The sequence below is a fragment of the Rhinoraja longicauda genome, chromosome 8, assembly GCF_053455715.1.
Source record: "Rhinoraja longicauda isolate Sanriku21f chromosome 8, sRhiLon1.1, whole genome shotgun sequence".
Lineage (NCBI taxonomy): Eukaryota > Metazoa > Chordata > Chondrichthyes > Rajiformes > Arhynchobatidae > Rhinoraja > Rhinoraja longicauda.
Genome location: NC_135960.1, coordinates 487,748 through 508,802, shown reverse-complemented (window position 1 = coordinate 508,802; position 21,055 = coordinate 487,748). Strand labels below are relative to the sequence as shown.

General features: G+C 50.0%; 1 protein-coding gene across 1 annotated transcript in view; it reads left to right on the top strand.

Moving 5' to 3' along the window:
* The window catches only part of LOC144596124 (tensin-1-like), a 71,284-nt gene that overhangs the window by 18,460 nt on the left and 31,769 nt on the right, over positions 1–21,055 (top strand). Inside the window, 2 exon segments of the mRNA XM_078404302.1 lie at positions 928–966; positions 19,845–19,874. Coding sequence (XP_078260428.1) covers positions 928–966; positions 19,845–19,874 — 69 coding nt within the window.

The following is a 21,055-nucleotide window of genomic DNA, read 5'->3' as shown; positions in this document are numbered from 1 at the left end:
ACTCCGTACAGACAGCACCCGTAGTCTATATCGGTGTGGGCAGGTGGGACTAGTGTAGATGGGGCATGTTGGCCGGTGTGGGCAGGTGGGACTAGTGTAGATGGGGCATGTTGGTCGGTGTGGGCAGGTGGGACTAGTGTAGATGGGGCATGTTGGTCGGTGTGGGCAGGTGGGACTAGTGTAGATGGAGCATGTTGGTCGGTGTGGGCAGGTGGGACTAGTGTAGATGGGGCATGTTGGTCGGTGTGGGCAGGTGGGACCAGTGTAGATGGGACATGTTGGTCGGTGTGGGCAGGTGGGACTAGTGTAGATGGGGCATGTTGGTCGGTGTGGGCAGGTGGGACTAGTGTAGATGGGGCATGTTGGTCGGTGTGGGCAGGTGGGACTAGTGTAGATGGGGCATGTTGGTCGGTGTGGGCAGGTGGGACTAGTGTAGATGGGGCATGTTGGTCGGTGTGGGCAGGTGGGACCAGTGTAGATGGGACATGTTGGTCGGTGTGGGCAGGTGGGACTAGTGTAGATGGGGCATGTTGGTCGGTGTGGGCAGGTGGGACTAGTGTAGATGGGGCATGTTGGTCGGTGTGGGCAGGTGGGACTAGTGTAGATGGGGCATGTTGGTAGGTGTGGGCAGGTGGGGCTGAAGGGCCTGTTTCCACGCTGTGTGACTGTGTGACTCTGAATAATGCAGACAGCCGTTGAGTGTGTGGGGCTGTGCAGGGTGGGACAGGGTGGGGCAGGGTGGTGGGGGGCAGGGTGAGGCAGGGTGGGACAGGGTGGGGCAGGGTGGTGGGGGGCAGGGTGGGGCAGGGTGGGACAGGGTGGGGCAGGGTGGTGGGGGACAGGTGGGCTCATCGCCCCATGGTCACTCCCTGTGTTTAGTCAACCTCTCTAGCGGCCCCTTCACCTTTGATCTCTCTTCCCTTACAGGTCACGACCCAGTGTACATCTCCGGTGAACTATGACCTGGTAAGTTGGCCTTTGCACCTTGTTTTGTTTAGTTTAGAGATATAGCACGGAAGCAGGCCCTTCGGCCCACCGAGTCCGTGCTGACCAGCGATCCCCGCACACTAACACTATCCTACACACACAAGGAACAATTTACATTTACTCCGAAGCCAATTAACCCACAAACCTGAGCCCCTTTACTCATCAAGAATCTATCTATCTCTGCCTTAAAAATACCCACTGACTTGTGGCCTCCACAGCCGTCTGTGGCAAAGAATCCCACAGATTCACCACCCTCTGACTAAAGAAATTCCTCCTCCTAAAGGAACGTCCTTTAATTCTGAGGCTGTGCCCTCTGGTCCTAGACTCTCCCACTAGTGGAAACATCCTCTCCACATCCACTCTATCCAGGCCGCTCACTATTCTGTACGTTTCAATGAGGTCCCCCCTCATCCTTCTAAACTCCAGCGAGTACAGGCCCAGTGTCCACAAACGCTCATCATATGTTAACCCACTCATAGAAACAGACAATAGGTGCAGGAGGAGGCCATTTGGCCCTTCCAGCCAGCACCGCCATTCATTGTGATCATGCCTGATCATCCACAATCAGTAACCCGTGCCTGCCTTCTCCCCATATCCCTTGATTCCACTAGCCCCTAGAGCTCTATCTAACTCTCTTTTAAATTCATCCAGTGATTTGGCCTCCACTGCCCTCTGTGGCAGAGAATTCCACAAACTCACAACTCTCTGGGTGAAAAAGTTTCTTCTCAACTCAGTTTTAAATGGCCTCCCCTTTATTCTTAGACTGTGGCCCCTGGTTCTGGACTCCCCCAACATTGGGAACATTTTCCCTGCATCTAGCTTGTCCAGTCCTTTTATAATTTTATTCGTCTCTATAAGACCCCCTCTCATCCTTCTAAACTCCAGTGAATACAAGCCCAGTCTTTCCAATCTTTCCTCATATGACAATCCCGCCATCCCGGGGATTAACCTGGTGAACCTACGCTGCACTGCCTCAATAGCAAGGATGTCCTTCCTCAAATTAGGAGACCAAAACTGCACACAGTACTCCAGATGTGGTCTCACCAGGGCCCTGTACAACTGCACACAGTACTCCAGATGTGGTCTCACCAGGGCCCTGTACAACTGCACACAGTACTCCAGGTGCGGTCTCACTAGGGCCCTGTACAACTGCAGAAGGACCTCTTTGCTCCTATACTCAAATCCTCTTGTTATGTTTCCTGGAATCCTCATTCCTGGGATCGTTCTTGTAAACCTCCTCTGGACCCTCTCCAGAGCCGGCACATCCTTCCTCAGATACGTGGCCCAAAACTGCTCACAATATACCAAATGTGGCCTGACCAGCGCCTTGTACAGCCCCAGCATCACACACCCCCCTGTGCCCAGCGCCTTGTACAGCCCCAGCATCACACACCCCCCTGTGCCCAGCGCCTTGTACAGCCCCAGCATCACACACACCCCTGTGCCCAGTGCCTTGTACAGCCCCAGCATCACACACACCCCTGTGCCCAGCGCCTTGTACAGTCCCAGCATCACACACACCCCTGTGCCCAGTGCCTTGTACAGCCCCAGCATCACACACCCCCCTGTGCCCAGCGCCTTGTACAGCCCCAGCATCACACACACCCCTGTGACCAGCGCCTTGTACAGCCCCAGCATCACACACACCCCTGTGCCCAGCGCCTTGTACAGCCCCAGAAGAGATGTGCCCTCTGGTCCGAGACTCCCCCACCAGTGGAAACATCCTCCCCACATCCACTCTCTCCGCTCCTGCTCAATAATAAAACTGCAACTTGGAAAAGCCTGGCTGCGTTTCTTGCGATGTGCTGCATGTCTGCTCGGCGTGGTCGGAGTGAGTGAGTGCATGCAGGTGTGACGGGTTTGCAAGAAACTGGCCTCGAAGAAATGCAGTCCTGGCTGATATTTACATTACTCTGTGTCTATCGTTGGTATAAACCAGCATCTATATTTGATTGTTCCTCCAACATCCTGGTGGTCAGGCAGCATCTGTGGAGAACATGGATAGGTGACGTTTCACAGAGTGCTGGAGTAACTCAGCGGGTCAATAGACAATAGACAATAGACAATAGGTGCAGGAGTAGGCCATTCAGCCCTTCGAGCCAGCACCGCCATTCAATGCGATCATGGCTGATCACTCTCAATCAGTACCCCGTTCCTGCCTTCTCCCCATACCCACTGACTCCGCTATCCTTAAGAGCTCTATCCAGCTCTCTCTTGAAAGCATCCAACGAACTGGCCTCCACTGCCTTCTGAGGCAGAGAATTCCACACCTTCACCACTCTCTGACTGAAAAAGTTCTTCCTCATCTCCGTTCTAAATGGCCTACCCCTTATTCTTAAACTGTGGCCCCTTGTTCTGGAATCCCCAACATTTGGAACATGTTTCCTGCCTCTAATGTGTCCAATCCCCTAATTATCTTATATGTTTCAATAAGATCCGCCCTCATCCTTCTAAATTCCAGTGTATACAAGCCTAATCGCTCCAGCCTTTCAACATACGACAGTCCCGCCATTCCGGGAATCAACCTAGTGAACCTACGCTGCACGCCCTCAATAGCAAGAATATCCTTCCTCAAATTTGGAGACCAAAACTGCACACAGTACTCCAGGTGCGGTCTCACCAGGGCCCGGTACAACTGTAGAAGGACCTCTTTGCTCCTATACTCAACTCCTCTTGTTACGAAGGCCAACATTCCATTGGCTTTCTTCACTGCCTGCTGTACCTGCATGCTTCCTTTCATTGACTGATGCACTAGGACACCCAGATCTCGTTGAACTCCCCCTCCTCCTAACTTGACACCATTCAGATAATAATCTGCCTTTCTATTCTTACTTCCAAAGTGAATAACCTCACACTTATCTACATTAAACTGCATCTGCCATGTATCCGCCCACTCACACAACCTGTCCAAGTCACCCTGCAGCCTTATTGCATCTTCCTCACAATTCACACTACCCCCCAGCTTAGTATCATCTGCAAATTTGCTAATGGTACTTTTAATCCCTTCATCTAAGTCATTAATGTATATCGTAAATAGCTGGGGTCCCAGCACCGAACCTTGCGGTACCCCACTAGTCACTGCCTGCCATTCCGAAAGGGACCCATTTATCCCCACTCTTTGCTTTCTGTCTGCCAACCAATTTTCTATCCATGTCAGTACCCTACCCCCAATACCATGTGCCCTAATTTTGCCCACTAATCTCCTATGTGGGACCTTGTCGAAGGCTTTCTGAAAGTCGAGGTACACCACATCCACTGACTCTCCCCTGTCAATTTTCCTAGTTACATCCTCAAAAAATTCCAGTAGATTTGTCAAGCATGATTTCCCCTTCGTAAATCCATGCTGACTCGGAATGATCCCGTTACTGCTATCCAAATGCTCAGCAATTTTGTCTTTTATAATTGACTCCAGCATCTTCCCCACCACTGATGTCAGACTAACTGGTCTATAATTACCCGTTTTCTCTCTCCCTCCTTTCTTAAAAAGTGGGATAACATTTGCTATCCTCCAATCCACAGGAACTGATCCTGAATCTATAGAACATTGAAAAATGATCTCCAATGCGTCCACTATTTCTAGAGCCACCTCCTTAAGTACCCTGGGATGCAGACCATCAGGCCCTGGGGATTTATCAGCCTTCAGTCCCATCAGTCTACCCAACACCATTTCCTGCCTAATGTGGATTTCCTTCAGTTCCTCCATCACCCTAGGTTCTCCGGCCCCTAGAACATTTGGGAGATTGTGTGTATCTTCCTCAGTGAAGACAGATCCAAAGTAACGGTTTAACTCGTCTGCCATTTCTTTGTTCCCCATAATAAATTCCCCTGCTTCTGTCTTCAAGGGACCCACATTTGCCTTGACTATTTTTTTCCTCTTCACGTACCTAAAAAAACTTTTACTATCCTCCTTTATATTATTGGCTAGTTTACCCGCGTACCTCATCTTTTCTCCCCGTATTGCCTTTTTAGTTAACTTTTGTTGCTCTTTAAAAGAGTCCCAATCCTCTGTCTTCCCACTCTTCTTTGCTATGTTATACTTCCTCTCCTTAATTTTTATGCTGTCCCTGACTTCCCTTGTCAGCCACAGGTGTCTCTTACTCCCCTTAGAGTCTTTCCACCTCTTTGGAATAAATTGATCCTGCAACCTCTGCATTATTCCCAGGAATACCTGCCATTGCTGTTCTACCATCTTCCCTGCTAGGGCCTCCTTCCAGTCAATTTTGGCCAGCTCCCGCCTCATGCCTCTGTAATCCCCTTTGCTATACTGTAATACCGACACTTCCGATTTTCCCTTCTGCCTTTCCATTTGCAGAGTAAAACTTATCATGTTGTGATCACTGCCTCCTAATGGCTCTTTTACCTCTAGTCCCCTTATCAGATCAGGATCATTACACAACACTAAATCCAGAATTGCCTTCTCCCTGGTAGGCTCCAGTACAAGCTGTTCTAAGAATCCATCTTGAAGGCACTCTACAAACTCTCTTTCCTGGGGTCCAACCTGATTTTCCCAGTCTACCTGCATGTTGAAATCTCTCATAACCACCGTAGCATTACATTTGTGACACGCCAATTTTATCTCCTGATTCAACAGGCAGCATCTGTGGAAAACATGGATAGTTGACGTTTCACAGAGTGCTGGAATAACTCAGCGGGTCAGGCAGCATCTGTGGAGAACATGGATAGGTGACGTTTCACAGAGTGCTGGAGTAACTCAGCGGGTCGGGCAGCATCTGTGGAGATCCCTGTTTTCACACTGGTTCTCTAAACTAAACTGAACATCATTGTCCATAGAGGGTTCTGAGCTGAAACGTCACCCATCATTTTTCTCCAGTGATGCTGCCTGACCCGCTGAGTTACTCCAGCAATTAGTGTCTACCTTTGGTTTAAACCTGCATCTCCAGTTCCTTGTTTTTACACTTTGTGTCTTTCCTTGGTGAACCAGAATCTTTTGGTTTTAGTTTTAGAGATTCACCCCAGAGACCGGCCTATGGCCCCACCAAGTCCACGGTGGCTAGTGGGACCGTATCACTACCCAATGCACTAGGGACAATTTTACAATTTCTCACCAAAGCCAATTAACCTACAAACCTGCACATCTTTGGGGTGTGGGAGGAAACCGGAGCGCCCGGAGAAAACCCACGCAGGTCACGGGGAGAACGTGCAAACTCCGTACAGACAGCGACGGAAAGTCGGGATGGAACCCGGGTCTCCGGCGCTGTAAGGCAGCAGCTCTACCCGCTGCGCCACCGTGTTTTGACAGGAACCTTGCAGAACCTGGTGCTGGCTCGAAGGGCCAAATGGCCTCCTCCTGCACCTATTCTCTATGTTTTTACACCTCTATAAGATCACCCCTCAATTTAGAAGGATGAGAGGGGATCTTATCGAAACGTATAAGATTATTAAGGGGTTGGACACGTTAGAGGCAGGAAACATGTTCCCAGTGTTGGGGGAGTCCAGAACCAGGGGCCACAGTTTAAGAACAAGGGGTCGGCCATTTAGAACAGAGATGAGGAAAAACCAGCACCGCCATTCAATGTGATCATGGCTGATCATTCTCAATCAGTACCCCGTTCCTGCCTTCTCCCCATACCCCCTGACTCCGCTATCCTTAACATAGAAACATAGAAACATAGAAACATAGAAAATAGGTGCAGGAGTAGGCCATTCGGCCCTTCGAGCCTGCACCGCCATTCAATATGATCATGGCTGATCATCCAACTCAGTATCCCGTACCTGCCTTCTCTCCATACCCCCTGATCCCTTTAGCCACAAGGGCCACATCTAACTCCCTCTTAAATATAGCCAATGAACTGGCCTCAACTACCTTCTGTGGCAGAGAATTCCACAGATTCACCACTCTCTGTGTGAAAAAATGTTTTCTCATCTCGGTCCTAAAAGACTTCCCCCTTATCCTTAAGCTGTGACCCCTGGTTCTGGACTTCCCCAACATCGGGAACAATCTTCCCGCATCTTGCCTCTCCAACCCCTTAAGAATTTTATATGTTTCAATAAGATCCCCCCTCAGTCTTCTAAATTCCAGCGCTGAAACAGACAAGCCCAGTCTATTCAGTCTTTCCTCATATGAAAGTCCTGCCATCCCAGGGATCAATCTGGTTCTGTCTAGCTCTATCTAGCTCTCTCTTGAATGCATTCAGAGAATTGGCCTCCACTGCCTTCTGAGGCAGAGAATTCCACAGATTCACAACTCTCTGACTGAAAAGGTTTTTCCTCATCTCAGTTCTAAATGGCCTACCCCTTATTCTTAAACTGTGGCCCCTTGTTCTGGACTCCCCCAACATTGGGAACATGTTTCCTGCCTCTAACGTGTCCAACCCCTTAATAATCTTATACGTTTCGATAAGATCCCCTCTCATCCTTCTAAATTGAGGGTTGATCTTATAGAGGTGTACCAAATCATGAGAGGAATAGATCGGGTAGACGCACAGAGTCTCTTGCCCAGAGTAGGGGAATCGAGGACCAGAGGACATAGGTTCAAGGTGAAGGGGGAAAGATTTAATAGGAATCCGAGAGGTAACTTTTCCACACAGAGGGTGGTGGGTGTATGGAACGAGCTGCCGGAGGAGGTAGTTGAGGCTTATGTTTAAGAAACAGTTGGACAGGTACATGGATAGGACAGGTTTGGAGGGATATGGACCAAACGCAGGCAGGTGGGACTAGTGTAGATGGGACATTGTTGGCCGGTGTGGGGTGAGTTGGGCCGTAGGGCCTGTTTCCACGCTGTATCACTCTGTGACTCTAAGTCCTGAAACAGAAACAGCTTCCGGCTGACGTCTAATCGAGGCTATCACCTCTGTACCGCGACCAGAAGCACGATGCAGATTACTATCATTTACATCTTGTTTCCCACAACAGTGTTTGGCAGAATCTAGATCACAAACGATAAACTTCATTCCTAAAGATTGTAAACAAAGAGACCCTCTCACGATTTAATAACCCGTGACGCCCGAACACAAACCCTGTGACCCTGGTTAAACAGTGGCTGTTTAGTTTAGAATCACAGAGTCACAGAGTGATGCAGTGTGGAAACAGGCCCTTCGGCCCAACTCGCCCACACCGACCAACTGAAAGTTGGCGTGCAGGTACAGCAGGCAGGGAAGAAAGTTAATGGCATGTTGGCCTTCACAGTGCGAGGATTTGACTACAGGGTAAAGAGGTTCTTCAGCAGTTGTACAGGGTCCTGGTGAGACCTCAGTATTGTGTGCAGTTTTGGTCTCCTAATTTGAGGAAGGACGTCCTTGCTATTGAGGCAGTGCAGCGTAGGTTCACCAGGTTAATCCCTGGGATGGCGGGACTGAGGTCACCCCTCAGGGGATAAGGGGATATAGAAACATAGAAACATAGAAAATATGTGCAGGAGTAGGCCATTCGGCCCTTCGAGCCTGTACGCACCGCCATTCAATATGATCATGGCTGATCATCCAACTCAGTATCCCGTACCTGCCTTCTCTCCATACCCCCTGATCCCTTTAGCCACAAGGGCCACATCTAACCCCCTCTTAAATATAGCCAATGAACTGGCCTCAACTACCTTCTGTGGCAGAGAATTCCACAGACTCACCACTCTCTGTGTGAAAAAAACCATTCTCATCTCGGTGCTAAAAGACTTCCCCCTTATCCTTAAACTGTGACCCCTTGTTCTGGACTTCCCCAACATCGGGAACAATCTTCCTGCATCTAACCTGTCCAACCCCATAATATCAAAACATATAAGATTATTAAGAGGTTGGACACGTTAGAGGCAGGAAACATGTTCCCAATGTTGGGGAGTCCAGAACCAGGGGCCACAGTTTAAGAATAAGGGGCAGGCCATTTAGAACTGAGATGAGGAAAAGTTTTTTTAGTCAGAGAGTTGTGAATCTGTGGAATTCTCTGCCTCAGAAGGCAGTGGAGGCCAATTCTCTGAATGCATTCAAGAGAGAGCTAGATAGAGCTCTTAAGGATAGCGGAGTCAGGGGGTATGGGGAGAAGGCAGGAACGGGGTACTGATTGTGGATGATAGACAATAGACAATAGCTGCAGGAGGAGGCCATTCGGCCCTTCGAGCCAGCACCGCCATTCAATGTGATCATGGCTGATCATTTTCAATCAGTACCCCGTTCCTGCCTTCTCCCCATACCCCCTGACTCCACTATCCTTAAGAGCTCTATCCAGCTCTCTCTTGAATGCATTCAGAGAATTGGCCTCCACTGCCTTCTGAGGCAGAGAACCAGCATCTGCAGTTCTTTCCTACACGAGAATCTATCTATCTCTGCCTTAAAAGTATCCACTGACTTGTGGCCTCCACAGCCGTCTGTGGCAAAGAATCCCACAGATTCACCACCCTCTGACTAAAGGAATTCCTCCTCATCTCCTTCCTAAAGGAACGTCCTTTAATTCTGAGGCTGTGCCCTCTGGTCCTAGACTCTCCCACTAGTGGAAACATCCTCTCCACATCCACTCTATCCAAGAGCATCTCCATTGAGCTGCACAACACAGAAACAGGCCCTTCGGCCCACCTTGCCCATACTGACCAAGTTGGCATGCTGGGCTAGTCCCACTTGCCTGCATTTGGTCCATATCCCTCCAAACCCCTCCTACCCAGATATCTCTCCAAATGCCTTTCAAAAGTCATATTTGTATCGGCATCGACAGCTTCCTGTGGCAGCTCGTTCCAGATACAGACCACTCTCTGAGTGGATACATTGCTTCTGAGGTCCCTCTTAACTCTCTCCCCTCTCACAGTAACCCCGTGCCCTCTAGTTTAGAATCTTCTACCCTGGGGAAAAGACCGTGAGCGTTCACTTTATTCTGTGCCCCTCATGATCTTATTGAGGTCACCCCTCAGGGGATAAGGGGATATAGAAACATAGAAACATAGAAAATAGGTGCAGGAGTAGGCCATTCGGCCCTTCGAGCCTGTACGCACCGCCATTCAATATGATCATGGCTGATCATCCAACTCAGTATCCCGTACCTGCCTTCTCTCCATACCCCCTGATCCCTTTAGCCACAAGGGCCACATCTAACTCCCTCTTAAATAAAGCCAATGAACTGGCCTCAACTACCTTCTGTGGCAGAGAATTCCACAGACTCACCACTCTCTGTGAAGGAAAACCTTCTCATCTCGGTCCTAAAAGACTTCCCCCTTATCCTTAAACTGTGACCCCTTGTTCTGGACTTCCCCAACATCGGGAACAATCTTCCTGCATCTAGCCTGTCCAACCCCATAATATCAAAACATATAAGATTATTAAGGGGTTGAACATGTTAGAGGCAGGAAACATGTTCCCAATGTTGGGGGAGTCCAGAACCAGGGGCCACAGTTTAAGAATAAGGGGTCGGCCTTTTAGAACGGAGATGAGGAAAAGCTTTTTCAGTCAGAGAGTTGTGAATCTGTGGAATTCTCTGCCTCAGAAGGCAGTGGAGGCCAATTGTCTGAATGCATTCAAGAGAGAGCTAGATAGAGCTCTTAAGGATAACGGAGTCAGGGGGTATGGGGAGAAGGCAGGAACGGGGTACTGATTGAGAATGATCAGCCATGATCACATTGAATGGCGGTGCTGGCTCGAATGGCCTCCTCCTGCACCTATTGTCTATTGTCTATTGTCTCAGCCCCCTACACTCCAACGAACAAACTCCTAGCCTGTCCTGCCTCTCCCTATAGCTCGAGCCCATAAGCCTGGTGACATCCTGGTGAATCTCTCCTGCACCCTCTCCAACTTAATAACATCCTTGCTTGAGGGCGGTCACGGTGGCACAGCGGGTAGAGCTGCTGCCTCACGGCGCCAGAGACCCGGGTTCCATCCCAACTACGGGCGCTGTCTGTCCGGAGTTTGTACGTTCTCCCCGTGACCTGCGTGGGTTTTCTCCGGGCGCTCCGGTTTCCTCCCACACTCCAAAGACGTGCGGGTTTGTAGGTTAATTGGCTTCAGTAAAAGTTGTTCCTTTGTGTGTGGGATAGTGTTAGTGTGCGGGGATCGCTGGTCGGCACGGACTCGGTGGGCCGAAGGGCCTGTTTCCGCGCTGTATCTCTGAAGTCCAAAGTAACATCCTGGTGAATCTCTTCTGCACCCTTTCCAACTGAATGCCATCCATCCTGCGTTGGAATGAACTGCAGATGCTGGTTTAAACCGAAGGCAAACACAGAGTGCTGGAGTAACTCAGCGGGTCAGGCAGCATCTGTGGAGAACATGGATAGGTGACGTTTCACAGAGTGCCGGAGTAACTCAGCGGGTCAGGCAGCATCTGTGGAGAGAAGGAATGGGTGACATTTTGGGTCGATCTGGACCTGAAACGTCACCCATTCCTTCCCTCCAGAGATGCTGCCTGACCCGCTGAGTTACCCTTTGGCCCAACAAGTCCATGCCAGCCACCAGGCACTAAGTTATCCTCATTTTGTTCTTCCCACATTCCCATCAACTCCCCCGACATCAGACCCCCCATCCACACACGAGGGGCCATTTACAGCAGACAATTCACCCATGCTCAAGTCATTGAAACGTACAGAATAGTGAGTGGCCTGGATAGAGTGGATGTGGAGAGGATGTTTCCACTAGTGGGAGAGTCTAGGACCAGAGGGCACAGCCTCAGAATTAAAGGACGTTCCTTTAGGAAGGAGATGAGGAGGAATTTCTTCAGTCAGAGGGTGGTGAATCTGTGGGATTCTTTGCCACAGACGGCTGTGGAGGCCACAAGTCAGTGGGTATTTTTAAGGCAGAGATAGATAGATTGTTGATCAGTGCGGGTGTCAGGGGTTATGGGGAGAAGGCAGGAGAATGGGGTTGGGAGGGAGAGATTGATCAGCCATGATTGAATGGTGGATTAGACTTGATGGGCCGAATGGCCTAATTCTGCTCCGATCACTTATGAACATGTATGGGTGGAAACCGGAGCGCCCGGCGAAAACCCACGCGGGTCACGGGGAGAACGTGCAAACTCCGTACAGACAACGCCCGTAGTCGGGATGGAACCATTTAGCATTCATAGCGAGGGGATTTGAGTATCGGAGCAGGGAGGTTCTGCTGCAGTTGTACAGGGCCTTGGTGAGACCGCACCTGGAGTATTGTGATCAGTTTTGGTCTCCTGATCTGAGGAAAGACATTCTAGCCTTAGAGGGAGTACAGAGAAGGTTCACCAGAATGATCCCTGGGATGGCAGGACTTTCATATGAAGAAAGACTGGATAGACTAGGCTTGTACTCGCTGGAATTTAGAAGACTGAGGGGGGATCTTATTGAAACATATAAAATTCTTAAGGGGTTGGAGAGGCTAGATGCGGGAAGATTGTTCCCGATGTTGGGGGAGTCCAGAACCAGGGGTCACAGCTTAAGGATAAGGGGGAAGTCTTTTAGGACCGAGATGAGAAAACATTTCTTCACACAGAGAGTGGTGAATCTGTGGAATTCTCTGCCACAGAAGGTAGTTGAGGCCAGTTCATTGGCTATATTTAAGAGGGAGTTAGATGTGGCCCTTGTGGCTAAAGGGATCAGGGGGTATGGAGAGAAGGCAGGTACAGGTTACTGAGTTGGATGATCAGCCATGATCATATTGAATGGCGGTGCGTACAGGCTCGAAGGGCCGAATAGCCTCCTCCTGCACCTATGTTTCTATGTTTCTATGTTTCTACGTTTCTATGTTTCTAACCCGTGTCTCTGGTGCCGTGAGGTAGCAGCTCTACCCGCTTGGTTCTTGATTCTCCAAAATGTTCCAAATGGAATTTAAACTGGAGTTGGTTCAATAATGCCTGATGACACATTCTCTAGCTCCTGCCCTGGTGAAGCTTGATCATAATACACGGTGCTGCATTTCCTAATGTTGATTGCAATCCCAGCCCGTGCCCGGACCACCCATGAAACCAACGTCCACTGTGTTTGGAAGCACGCACACTCTCCAATATCTTCCCCAGAATCAAGATTCCAGTAATAATATTTTTCCATCTTCATCTTTCATGAACCTTTCCGCCTTCTTCGAGTCATAGAGTCATAGTTTAGTTTTAGTTTTAGAGATACAGCGTGGAAACAGGCCCTTCGGCCGACCGGGTCCGTGCCGCCCAGCGATCCCCGCACACTAACACTATCCTACACACACTGGGGACAATTTTTTACATTTACCAAGCCAATTAACCTACAAACCTGCACGTCTTTACAGGTTGGGAGGTACCTGAGGATCTTGGAGAACAGGCCCTTTGTCCCTACACACAAGGGGGCAATTTACAGAGGGGCTGATTAACCTACAAACCTGTCTGAAGAAGGGTCTCGACCCAAAACGTCACCTATCCATGTTCTCCACAGATGCTGACTGACCTGCTGAGTTACTCCAGCACTCTGTGAAACGTCACCTATCCATGTTCTCCACCGATGCTGCCTGACCCGCTGAGTTACTCCAGCACTCTGTGTCAGCCTACAAACCCGCACGTCTTTGGAATGTGGGAGGAAACCACTTGATAAAAAAGGAACACAAGGTGCTGGAGTAACATCCACTCCACATCCACTCTATCCAGGCCTTTCACTGTTCGGTAGGTTTCAAGGAGGTCCCCCCTCCCACCCCCCACCCAAAACCAGGGCCTATCTGAGCTGTGTGTGTGTGTACAAGAGACACAGTGACCTCCATAATGTTTGGTACAAACACCCATTGTTTATTTATTTGCCTCTCTGCTCCACAATTTGAGATTTGTAATAGAGGCCATTTTAATAAAGGCCATTTTAATACATTTTGGTTGCACCATATAGAAATTACAGCAGTGTTTACACATTGTTTATACAAAAAGCTAGATCGAGCTGTTAAGGATAGCGGAGTCAGGGGGTATGGGGAGAAGGTAGATTGAGAATGATCAGCCATGATCACATTGAATGGCGGTGCTGGCTCGAAGGGCCGAATGGCCTACTCCTGCACCTATTGTCTGTTGTCTATTGTCTATAGTCCCTCCTCATTTCAGCAGTGTTTATACATAATCCGCCCCCCAAACATGTATAAAAATGGCCTTTATTAAAATCTGACGTTGTGCACTTTCACCAGATGTGATTTTTTTTCCGTTACGAATCTCAAATTTTTGTGGAGCAGAGAGGCACTTAAATAAACAGTGGGTCTTTGACCCAAACATTACGGTGGGCACGGTGGATACGGAGCGCTGGAGTGACTCAGTGCTAGCTGGGCGCGGTGTTTCCCGTCTGAGAGTGTACAGGAACAGTCAGTTTCCTCAGTCAGAGTACAGCGCAGAGCGAGTCCCACACCCAGTGTCACGAGACCGCTTTAGAGGCTACGTGTGGACTGAGTTTGGGAGGCAATGATGGATTTGTTCCTGGACTGCTGTTTACCTAACTCTGAGCAGATGTGCCTGGCCTGGCCTGACGGGGCGGGGAGGGGCGGACTGAAGCCCACTGGACAATCACTCACAGCCTGAGGTTGCTGCTCGTTCTGAAGGCCCCGTCCTCATAGAACAGTGAAAAGCACTGATGTGCAAGGACCCTTCTTCAGTCTGACCCGAAACGTCAGCCATTCCTTCTCTCCACAGATGCTGCCTGACCCGCTGAATTACTCCAGCACTCTGTGAAACGTCACCTATCCATGTTCTCCACAGATGCTGCCTGACCCGCTGAGTTACTCCAGCACTCTGTGAAACGTCACCTATCCATGTTCTCCACAGATGCTGCCTGACTCGCTGAGTTACTCCAGCATTTTGTGAAATAAATACCTTCGATTTGTACCAGCATCTGCAGTTATTTTCTTACAATATCTGATGTGCAAGGAGTTCAGTCCAGTCCAGTTTATTGTCCCGTGTACCGAGGTACAGTGAAAAGCTTGCGTTGCGTGCAAACCAGTCAGCGGAAAGACAATACATGATTACCCAGAGAGTTTTGTGAATCTGTGGAATTCTCTGCCACAGAAGGCAGTGGAGGCCGATTCACTGGATGGATTTAAAAGAGAGTTTTAGTTTTTAGTTTAGAGATACAGCGCAGAAACAGGCCCTTCGGCCCACCGGGTCCACGCCGACCAGCAAACCCCGCACACTAACACTATCCTACACACACTAGGGACAATTCACACTTACACCAAGCCAATTAACCTACAAACCTGCACGTCTTTGGAGTGTGGGAGGAAACTGAAGATCTCGGAGAAAACCCACGCAGGTCACGGGGAGAACGTACAAACTCCGTACAGACGGCGCCCTTAGTCGGGATGGAACCCGGGTCTCCGGCGCTGCATTCGCTGTAAGGCAGCAACTCTACCGCTGCGCCACCGTGATCGCCCATGATACACGGTCAGGTACAGTTAGATGCAGGAAAAATGTTCCCAATGTTGGGGGAGTCCAGAGCCAGAGGCCACACAGTCTGAGAGTTAAGGGGAGGTCATTTAAAACTGAGATGAGAAAAAACTTTTTCACCCAGAGAGTTGTGAATTTGTGGAATTCTCTGCCACAGAGGGCAGTGGAGGCCGATTCACTGGATGAATTTAAAAGAGAGTTAGATAGAGCTCTATGAGCTAGCGGAATCAAGGGATATGGGGAGAAGTCAGGCATGGGTTACTGATTGTGGATGATCAGCCATGATCACAATGAATGGCGGTACTGGCGTGAAGGGCCGAATGGCATCCTCTTGCACCTATTGTCTATGTTTGTTTTACAATCGAGCCGTCCACAGTGTGTAGATACAGGATAAAGGGAATAACGTTTAGTGCAAGATAAATCCGATTAAAGATTCATTGCCCTGTGGCTAAAAAAATCCCACCTCATCTCCTTCCTAAAGGAACGTCCTTTAATTCTGAGGCTGTGCCCTCTGGTCCTAGACTCTCCCACTAGTGGAAACATCCTCTCCACATCCACTCTATCCAGGACGCTCACTATTTAGTTCAGTTCAGTTCAGTTTATTGTCCCGTGTACCGAGGTACAGTGAACAGCTTGTGTTGCGCGCTAACCAGTCAGCGGAAAGACAATACGTGATTACAATCGAGCCGTCCACAGTGTACAGATACAGGAGAGATCAAGAGATAGACAGATTGAGAAAGTTTTGAGAGAGAGAGTGAGAGTGAGAATGAATCAAAGAGGAGGAGAAATAGGTGACCTTATTCTCACCATTCACACCTTCCCCTTCCACATCGTCTCCCTCTCCCATGACTCAACTAATCCCACAGATTCACCACCCTCTGACTAAAGAAATTTCTTCTCCGCATCCTCCTAAAAGAACGTTCTTTAATTCTGAGGTTGTGCCCTCTGGAGAGAAAACACATGATTACAGCCATCCGCAGTGAGCAGATACATGATAAGGGATTGACGTTTAGTGCAAGGAGGAATAGAGATTTAAGATTTAAATATGTGATTGTACGTCGAGCATGTAAATAGTTGCTTGAGTTGGGCCATCTTGGAAGCACAGGGAACTGCAGATGCTGGTTTACACTGAAGAAAGACACAAATTGCTGGAGTAACTCAATGGATCAGGCAGCAATCTCGTTTTGAGTTTCCTTCGGCCCACCGAGTCCGCGCCGACCAGTGATCCCCGCACACTAACACTATCCTACAAACACTGGGGACAAGTTACACACACACACACCAAGCCAATTAACCTACAAACCCGCACGTCTTTGGAGTGTGGGAGGAAAGTGAAGATCTCGGGGAAAACCCACGCAGGTCACGGGGAGAACGTGCAAACTCCGTACAGACAGCGCCCGTAGTCGGGATGGAACCTGGGTCTCTGGCGCCGTGAGGCAGCAGCTCTACCCGCTGCACCACCGTGACTCTCTGGAGAAAAGGAATGGGTGACGTTTTGGGTCAAAACACTTCTTCAGACTGAGAGTCGGGGGGAAGTGGGGGGGGGGGGGGGGGGAGGGGAAACTAGAGGTTGGAAAAGGTTCAGAACAAATGATAAGGAATAACCTTTAGTGCAAGGAGGAATAGAGATTGAATAGAGATTGGGACTGAAGGCTGATAAATCCCCAGGGCCTGATGGTCTGCATCCCAGGGTACTTAAGGAGGTGGCTCTAGAAATTGTGGACGCATTGGTGATCATTTTCCAATGTTCTATAGATTCAGGATCAGTTCCTGTGGATTGGAGGGTACTAATGTTATCCCACTTTTTTAAGAAAGGAGGGAGAGAGAAAACGGGAAATTATAGACCAGTTAGTCTGACATCAGTGGTGGGGAAGATGCTGGAGTCAATTATAAAAGACGAAATTGCGGAGCATTTGGATCGCAGTAACAGGATCGTTCCGAGTCAGCATGGATTTACGAAGGGAAAATCATGCTTGACTAATCTACTGGAATTTTTTGAGGATGTAACTAGGAAAATTGACAGGGGAGAGCCGGTGGATGTGGTGTACCTCGACTTTCAGAAAGCCTTCGACAAGGTCCCACATAGGAGATTAGTGGGCAAAATTAGAGCACATGGTATTGGAGGCAGGGCCCTAGTGAGACCACACCTGGAGTACTGTGTGCAGTTTTGGGTCTCCAAATTTGAGGAAGGATATTCTTGCTATTGAGGGCGTGCAGCGTAGGTTTACTAGGTTAATTCCCGGAATGGCGGGACTGTTCATATGTTGAAAGACTGGAGCGACTAGGCTTGTATACACTGGAATTTAGAAGGATGAGAGGAGATCTTATCGAAACGTATAAGATTATTAAGGGGTTGGACACGTTAGAGGCAGGAAACATGTTCCCAATGTTGGGGGAGTCCAGAACAAGGGGCCACAGTTTAAGAATAAGGGGTCGGCCATTTAGAACTGAGATGAGGAAAAGCTTTTTCAGTCAGAGAGTTGTGAATCTGTGGAATTCTCTGCCTCAGAAGGCAGTGGAGGGCCAATTCTCTGAATGCATTCAAGAGAGAGCTAGATAGAGCTCTTAAGGATAGCGGAGTCAGGGGGTATGGGGAGAAGGCAGGAACGGGGGTACTGATTGAGAATGGCCTCCTCCGGCACATATTGTCTATCATATATTGTAATGTGGTGTGATTTCGATGGTGAACTTGCTTCTACATGCTAAGTGTGGCTTTGGGTAGTTCTGGAATCTTCCATCCAACCTTAGACAATAGACAATAGGTGCAGGAGGAGGCCATTCAGCCCTTCGAGCCAGCACCGCCATTCATTGTGATCATGGCTGACCCGGGACACATCACCCAGGCGGCACGGTGGTGCAGCGGGTAGAGCTGCTGCCTCACAGAGCCAGAGACCCGGGTTCCATCCCGACTACGAGTGCTGTCTGTACGGAGTTTTGTACGTTATCCCCGTGACCTGCGTGGGTTTTCTCCGGGTGCTCCGGTTTCCTCCCACACTCCAAAGATTTGCAGGTTAATTGGCTTGGTATAAACGTAAAAATTGTCCCCAGTGTGTGTAGGATAGTGTTAGTGTGCGGGGATTGCTGGTCGGCGCGGACACGGTGGGCGAAGGGCCTGTTTCCACGCTGTATCTCTAAACTATACTCAACTAAACTGAGCAGCCAGGGTCATTAGCAAACGTTGCCATGCTTCTGAGTCATCAGGTCGACCTCCGCCTGTCTCCCAGCGGCAGCGCCAGATGTTTCTGCATCTGGAGACTCACATCTGGCATGGACAACCTGCTGCTGTGCCAGTGGTGGGCAGGAAGTGGAGCCACAACCCCACCCAGAAGCTGCTGGAGACTTGGATTCACGAGGATGTTGCCAGGACTAGAGGGTGTAAGCTACAGGGAGAGGTTGGCAGGCTGGGTCTCTATTCCATGGAGCGCAGGAGGAGGAGGGGAGATCTTATAGAGGTGTACAAAATCATGAGAGGAATAGATCGGGTAGATGCACAGAGTCTCTTGCCCAGAGTAGGGGAATCGAGGACCGGAGGACATAGGTTCAAGGTGAAGGGGGAAAGATTTAATAGGAATCTGAGGGGTAACTTTTTCACACAGAGGGTGGTGGGTGTATGGAACGAGCTGCCGGAGGAGGTAGTTGAGGCTGGGGACTATCCCAACGTTTAAGAAAACAGTTGGACAGGTACATGGATAGGACAGGTTTGGAGGGATATGGGGCCAAACGCAGGCAGGTGGGACTAGTGTAGATGGGCATGTTGAGCTGTGTGGGCAGGTGGGACTAGTGTAGATGGGGCATGTTGACCGGTGTGGGCAGATGGGACTAGTGTAGCTGGGGCATGTTGACCGGTGTGGGCAGATGGGACTAGTGTAGCTGGGGCATGTTGAGCTGTGTGGGCAGATGGACTAGTGTAGCTGGGCATGTTGACCGGTGTGGGCAGATGGGACTAGTGTAGCTGGGGCATGTTGAGCGGTGTGGGCAGGTGGGACTAGTGTAGCTGGGGCATGTTGACTGGTGTGGGCAGATGGGACTAGTGTAGCTGGGGCATGTTGACCGGTGTGGGCAGGTGGGACTAGTGTAGCTGGGGCATGTTGAGCTGTGTGGGCAGGTGGACTAGTGTAGATGGGGCATGTTGACCGGTGTGGGGCAGGTGGGACTAGTGTAGCTGGGGCATGTTGAGCTGTGTGGGCAGATGGGACTAGTGTAGCTGGGGCATGTTGAGCGGTGTGGGCAGATGGGACTAGTGTAGCTGGGGCATGTTGACCGGTGTGGGCAGATGGGACTAGTGTAGCTGGGGCATGTTGACCGGTGTGGGCAGATGGGACTAGTGTAGCTGGGGCATGTTGAGCTGTGTGGGCAGATGGGACTAGTGTAGCTGGGGCATGTTGAGCTGTGTGGGCAGATGGGACTAGTGTAGCTGGGGCATGTTGAGCTGTGTGGGCAGGTGGGACTAGTGTAGCTGGGGCATGTTGAGCGGTGTGGGCAAGTTGGGCCGAAGGGCCTGTTTTCTACGCTGTATCACTCTGTGACTCTAATGTTTCAATCTGTATTTCTGTTGCTTCTGCCTCATGGTGTGATGTTGAACTGTTCTTCCTCCACAGCCACCCAGTGCAACCATCCCACTCCACCAGGTAAGCAGCACAATTGGTGCCTTCTGTTCAACCCTCAGTGGTGGGCAATGGTCAATGGCCATTGGTCATTAGTTCAATGGTCCAATGGTCAATGGTTCAATGGTCAATGGGTCAATGGTCATTGTCATTAGTTCAATGGTTCAATGGTCATTGGTCATTAGTTCAATGGTCAATGGTTCAATGTCAATAGTTCAATGGTCAATGGTCAATGGTCCAATGTTTCAAAGGTTCTAGGTTCAATGGTTCAATGGTCAATGGTCAGTGGTCAATAGTTCAATGGTCAATGGTTCAATGGTCAATGCGTAAATAATTCAATTGTCAATGGTCAATGGTTCAATGGTCAATGGTACAATGGTTCAATAGTTCAATAGTTCAATGGTCAATGATTCAATGGTCAATGGTCAATGATTCAATGGTCAATGGTTCAATGGTTCAATGAGGTCAATGGTCAAATGGTCAATGGTCAATGGTCAATGTCCAATGGTCATGGTCAATGGTTCATCGTTCAATGGTTCAATGGTTCAATGGTTCAATGGTCAATGGTTCAATGGTTCAATGGTCAATGGTTCAATGGTTCAATGGTCAATAGTTCAACGGTCAATGGTTCAAGGGTACAATAGTCAATGGTTCAACGGTCAATGGTGTTTTATTTGTCACACGCGCAACTACACAGTGAAGTTATTTTTTGCGTGTATCACACACCCGGCCACCGCCATTATTCAGAGTCCAAAGTCCCCTCCCCTCCTCTCCCCTCCCCTCCCCTCTCCCTCTCCCCTCCCTCTCCCCTCTCCCCCTCCCCTCCCCTCCCCTCCCCCTCCCCTCCTCCCTCTCCTCTCCTCTCCCTCTCCTCTCTCTCCTCCCTTCTCCCTTCTCCCTCTCTCCCTCTTCCCTTCCCCCTCCCCTCCCCTCCCCTCCCCTCCCTCCCTCCCCTCCCCTCCCCTCCCCTCCCCCTCCCCTCCCCTCCCCTCCCCCCCTCCCCTCCCCCTCTCTCTCCTTCTCCTTCTCCCTTCTCCCTTCCCTCCCTCCTCCCCTCCCTCCTCCTCCTCTCCTCTCCTCTCCTCTCCTCTCCTCTCCTCTCCTCTCCCTCTCCCTCTCCCCCTCCCCCTCCCTCCCCCTCCCCTCCCTCTCCCTCCCCTCCTCTCCCTTCCCCTCCCCTCCCCTCTCCACCTCCCCTCCCCCTC